The sequence below is a fragment of the Grus americana genome, chromosome 2 (genome assembly GCF_028858705.1).
Source record: "Grus americana isolate bGruAme1 chromosome 2, bGruAme1.mat, whole genome shotgun sequence".
Classification (NCBI taxonomy): domain Eukaryota; kingdom Metazoa; phylum Chordata; class Aves; order Gruiformes; family Gruidae; genus Grus; species Grus americana.
The window spans coordinates 113,115,072-113,121,071 of record NC_072853.1 but is presented as its reverse complement, the minus strand read 5'-3'; the positions used below and the strand labels follow the sequence as shown (position 1 = coordinate 113,121,071).

The 6,000-nt window shown below is 47.4% G+C and overlaps 1 protein-coding gene across 6 annotated transcripts in view; it reads left to right on the top strand.

The window, feature by feature from the left end:
* The first annotated feature begins 205 nt into the window (after positions 1-205).
* The window catches only part of CDK13 (cyclin dependent kinase 13), a 43,721-nt gene continuing 37,926 nt past the window's right edge, over positions 206-6,000 (top strand). For all 6 annotated transcript variants that reach the window (XM_054815780.1, XM_054815782.1, XM_054815779.1 and 3 more), the window contains exon 1: positions 206-1,430. In XM_054815780.1, the coding sequence (XP_054671755.1) occupies positions 217-1,430 (1,214 nt within the window). In that variant the 5' untranslated portion in view covers positions 206-216. The remainder of the gene's footprint in view (positions 1,431-6,000) is intronic.

Below are 6,000 nucleotides of genomic sequence, written 5' to 3'. Positions count from 1 at the left end.
CATGTGAGGCGGCGCGGCCGGGCGGGCTGCCAGGCGGTCCGGGCCCCGGCGGCCGGCCGGGGAGCGAGGGAGCGAGCGAGGCCCCGGTGCCGGCCGGCGGGTGTCCCCGTGTGTCTCCGCGGCGCCGGGTCTCCATGGCGCCAGCAGCGCCCTGAGGGCGGCGGCGGCGGCGGATTCCCTAGGCCGCGTCCTCGTCCTCGGCTGTGAGTGAGCTCGATGCCGAGCACCTCGGACGCGGCGGCCGGCGGGAGCGGGGGAAGCCGGGGCTGGGGGAGCGGCGGCGGCAGCAGCTCGGCGGTGGAGGCGGCGGCCGACAAGAAGCGGCTGCATCACCGGAGACGGAAGCGCTTCGCGGCCCAGCCGCAGCCTCCCCCCCCGCCGCCGGCCCCTCACCCGCTGCTCTTCCCGCTCCTGCAGCCGCCCCTCCTGCAACCCCCGCTCCTGCAGCCGCCGCTGCCGCCGCAGTCCCTGCTCTTCCTGGCGGCCACCGGCGCCTCCTCCTGCTGCGGGGACGGGGGGGAGCGGAAGCGGCCGCGGGGCAAGCGGCGCTCGGGCTCCCGGCACAAGCGGCGGCGGGGCCGTGGCGGCGGCGGCGGCGGCGGCGGGACCCAGGAGGCGGAGAAGCGGCGCGGTAGCGGGGGGCTGAGCACGCTGGTGGAGGAGTACGACGACGTGAGCTCCCAGTCCGAAGGGCTGGTGGGCGGCGGTGCGGCCGGCGGCGCGGGCAGCGGCGGGGGGAGCCCGGCCTCCTCTTCGGGCGGTGGCGGCGGGACCCAGCGCCAGAGAGGCGAGGCGGAGCGGAGCGGCCGGTCCCGCCGGGAGCACCGCGGCAGCAGCGGCCGCTCCAAGGAGCGGCACCGAGAGCACCGCCGGCGGGGGGAGGAGAAGGCGCAGCAGGAGGGGGCGTCGGCAGGCCGCGGGGGAGCCGAGGCCTCCTCGTCCTCCTCCAAGTCCCGCAGCCGCCACAATCACACCGGGGGCCAGGACCGGGAGGGACTCAAGAGCAGCAGCGGCGGCGGCAGCGACGGCCGCAGGAAGGGCTCCCTCTCCTCGCCCGGCAGCGGCAGGAAAGAGCGGGAGAGTAAAGCGCACCGGAGCCGGACTAAAGCGGTCAAGGAGCCGCCGTCGGCTTACAAGGACCCGCCGAAGGCTTACCGAGACGACAAGCCCGAGCCCAAGGCCTACCGGCGGCAGCGGTCATCCCCCAGCCCCGGCCGGGATGACAGCCCCCCGCTGCACCGCTCCTCGCAGAGCCAGCGGAGCCGCAAGTCGCTCAGCCCGGTGGGCGGCCGCTCGCCCCTCAGCCCCTACAGCCGCCGCCGCTCCCCCAGCTACAGCCGGCACAGCTCCTACGAGCGCGGCGGGGATGTGTCGCCCAGCCCCTACAGCAGTTGGCGCCGGTCGCGAAGCCCCTACAGCCCCGTTATCCGGTGAGTCCGGGCCCGGGGCGGGGGGAAGAGGGAGGGAAAGGGGGGATGGTGACGGGGTTGGGTGTGTGGAGGCTGGGGCTGGACAGGAGGGCAGGCCGGAGAGGCTTGCATCTAGCAACAAAAGCCCTCCCTCTTGCTGCCAGAAAGCTGGGGTGGGGGGAAGGGGAGCACATACAAAGATCTTCCTGTCCTGTCTGGGGGAGAAAGGGAGACGCGGGTGCCTGTAACACTCCGGCAGCTAGTTTCTCTCCGTGGGAGACCACCTAGCTGGAAAAAGGCTTTTTAAATATTAAAGAGCATGGTAATGTTTTCAGATGAGATTGATTGAAGATGCTTCTCATAGGACAGGTTTTATGAAGGACCAATTTTGATTTCTGAATCTTTGCTTACAAAGTACAGAGATTCTCAGGTACATTTTTATGTATCCTGTTCCCCCATATAAAAGGATTTATATGTATTTAAATATATTTGTGTTCCGTTTAATTCCTGCTAATCTAAAGAGCAAACAAGCTGACAGGCATTTTGTGTTACAAGTGTTTCATGTTCTTTTTAGAGGCCTATAGAAAGACTTAGGCTTTCTGTTTTGCTAGGAAAAGGAGCCAGTGTCAAGTTTTGTTAAATTGTCTTTTGTGCTTTACATGACCTATGAAAACATGTGTAAGCTCTTTTCCCAGTAAGTTCATATATGTGTATGTATTTGATGTGTGCTTGCAAATCATTTTCTTAGTGGGAACTCATAATGTAAAGGTCAGCGTTGCTGTGACTTTTTGAATTTTATATGGAGAGGAAACGTGGGATGTATCTCTCTAATCAGATACAAACAGTGTTGCAGAATTAAAACTCTTCAAAATACTTAAACTTGCAGCAAAACTGCTGAGAATTTAAAGTATTTGCTTAGTATGTATTTATAATGGAAGATTTTTATTTCCCATATCGGAATCTTATTGTTGCCTCATTGTTTATAGGCTTACTTACATTTAAAATTGAAGTCCAGATGTGAATTTATCAGGTGATTTGCCATTGCACTGGCAAGAATTTTGTTTATGAGGCATTACCTGGTGGGTTGTCTGAGAACTGTTCTCTGGTGTTTCTAATGAGCACTTTGCATCAGTTACCATTTGGGGTGTCCCACTGTGTATCCAGTGAGGACGCCGAAGCCGTTCCTGCATTTCACTGGCTGTTGGTAGGGTCTGCTGTCCTGGGCGTGCATTGAATGCTGTTTAAAGAGTGAAGTAACAAAACTGTGTCCTACTTTGTTCAGAGGAATGGAACAAAGATGCCTTTGGGAAAAAATAGTGATTGTTTTAAGGTACAGTTGTATGGAATCCTTTTGTAAACAAAAGGGTGTTTCAAGCAGAAAACACTGTGAATGCTCTGAAAAACTGCATGTTGTGGTTGTTGTTCCATGAGAGCCTGTTACAAGTGGTTAAGGATACTCCTTCAAGATGATTTGAATAATAGAATAGCGGGGTTATTATATGCATGGTTTGACTTAAACACTCTAGGAATCAGATTATTTTCTGTAGATACTTATATTCTGGGATAAGAAAGCTAATGATGATGGGCAAAATGATGTGCACTAGGTTTGCACTCAAGAATAGCTGTATGAGTGAGATTGACAGTCCAGTTAGTTTAGGATCCTGTCTTAGGCAGTGGCTGATAGGGCTGTAGTGGAAGGTACCAGAGATGTTGTATAGGGGGTAGTTAGAGCACAAAGTTTTGTAGGAGTGTTGTGTTTCTTTTTTTCTGTTAGTAGTGGGCCTGTGATTTGAAACATGAGAGTTTAAATCTCCTGATTTTTATATTGTCTCTGTGGTAAGTGTGTAAATCTTCATTGAGCTGCAGATCTGTTTCCAGGAGTTAGCTTTGTGACTTCACGCCTGCCTTCCTCTAGTTAAACTGTAATTTGCATCCCATCTTTAACTGCATACGGATAAATTACTTTGTTAACAAAATGCAGATTGTCAGGTTTACAGGACAGGGATTGAATGGCCAAGTGGAAAGAAGAAGTTGCTATATGTAGAAAGAAAGGTGGGTCTGCCCTAATGTGGCATTCATTGTAAAAATGTGATTTTCACAAAAAATGAAAGGAATCAAAAGTGTGAAGATAAACTCAGTTATTCATAATGTTTGCCTGGTGTGGAGAAACGCAAGCTAGTGTTTCTTTGCTCCCATACAGCTATTACACATTATGTGTACTGTGGTGGGGAAATAAAGATGGAAGGTATTTACATTTGTTTTAGCTATTCAAAACTCTGTCATAATAGCTTTTTTTGCTTGACTCTGTGGTACTGCACTCAGAATGCTCAAAATTTTGCTGTGCTTTTTAGATAATGGTATAGTGGCCTTAGATGTGATAGATTATTATGGTTTCATGAAGGCAACAACATCTTAGAGCACCTGTCTTCTTCATTTGGATGATTTAAAGACTTAATTCTGGGCTTGTATCCAGCTATAATGGTGTCAAGACAGTAGGAACTTTGTATGTGACTGAGCATTCCAGGCTGCAAGTCTTTTTGCTCTTTTCATTCTGTATCTCATATATGTGTCTTCTGTAATGTTATATAAATTATCTAATTATTTTGATGTGTAGAAAATGAGAATTAAGTGGTTCTAGCATGCTTGGAAAGCTTGTGTGTCTAGAGTGCTGATTTTTTTCATCTAGGTCTCTGAGCCTCTTAGGGGGAAACTTCTAGTAAACAGTTGAAGAGAAACAAGTGAAGTCAGCTTCACTCATTTGAATCCCTGGGTTTGCCAAGCTGCAGCAACAGTGCAATTGCTGTGAGATAAGAGTATGGATTGTAATAGTGACTCCGACTACTGTCTTTCTGTGATGTTGCCTGGAGGTGGGCTCTGAAGAGAAACAAAGGCTCTAGACACAGGTTCCAAATTCTCTTTGAATGGTAGACTAAGTGCCTTTTCCATTATAACAGCAGTAAATGCCTGTGTTTTGGACAAACTGATTGAGCTGTTTCCACTTGGACAAAACTACTTTACTTGCTGCTGGTGGATTTGTATGACTATATTTTCTTGTGGATAGTAGCACAGCCGTTCTAAAGTAGCACATGCACATTTTCAAAATGGAAATTCTTCCATAATATCAAAAGTATTAGGTATTTATTTCTCTACTGATAAGCTGACTGGATTTAAAAAAAAAAAATCACAGGAAATAGGGGGTGGGGAAGAAGAAGAAAACCCCACGGTTGACAAAATAAGCAGACACAGTCTCTCTGTGGAAACTAGTTTAGGATGAAATTGTAGGGAGAGAAGAACTATTTTTCATAACTTCAGTCAGGTCATATGCTATGTGATCACACATTTAATTCAGTTAGCTGTATAGATGAGTAATCACATTTTTCCAAATTTGAATACACCTACCCATCTGCTTAGATAAAAGTGAGTGGGGCACTACTAGCATAGTACTACTGCGTGCATGGATGTTGCTTATAGGAAAAATAGAAGATTTCTTTTATTATTGCTACATAAAGCCATCTCATTCTTTAGCTGTAGCTAGTCCGTAGTAGTGAGGCTCTGCAAAATATGGATCATCTATGTGCAAAACCAAAATGAGCATAGGGAAAAGAGTAAAATACATATTCAGCTAGTAAATGCCTACTTCATGGAGAAGACATGGTTTCATACACTGATATAAAAATAACTTTGAATCCAGTTATTCTGCTACTTTCAGACTTAAAGGAGTAGGAGAAATTTTCAGCCATTTTTTACCCATGTTTGGTGAAAATAGATTTTTTTACATAAAGCTCTCTAATCTTGTTTAGTAAAACTGTATTTTGCAGAATTTAAAATGTGAAACTAGGTTTTCATTGTTTGGAATAGCTATTTTTTTCCTATGCTTATTGGGGCTCTCTCTCTAGTACGTATTCTGAATTTATTAAGATTAGTTTTGTTACTTGGCAGTGGACTTTGCCTTTTGCCCAACTATGTGCCTTTCCTTTTCCTCGTTGCACTGCTGCTTTCCTTATTGTGGGAAGGTACTTAATTTGTAAAAATTGACTGTATTTAGAACACAGCATTTTAATTGACTTGACTGTTCGCTGGTTGATTTCTTTGTAGGCAGAATTCTCATCTGAGAACATAGGGTTATAAAGCAGATTTAAGAAACAAATAAAATTGATGTTCAGAATTTTTCAGTTTTCCTATGCTGTATGTATTGGAGACTCTTTTAAAGATTTATAGTTTGAATCAGTAAGCCAAGTTATGTAGTCTTCGTGCACAAAGCAGCTGAGTAGCTGGTTGGTTGCTTAGCTGCTTAGAATATAACCTTGAAGTCGGGGCTAGAGAAAATAAATAAAATTAATTAATAAGGTATCAAGTGAGAGAGCACTCTTACTGTTATGGCTTAAAGAAATTAATTACACGTTTGCTTGCTAGTGCAACATGGAAAAGGTATACTATGAACTAGAACGTTTTGTCAAGGTGGTTTATGTTACTGAGTGATTATAAATGTCTTGGAAGATCTGCGGTGAAGCCAATTGATTAAATTTAGGTCTCCCTTTTCAAATACACTATGACCTTACCATGCAGGGGAAGATGGCAGTGCTTAGTCAGG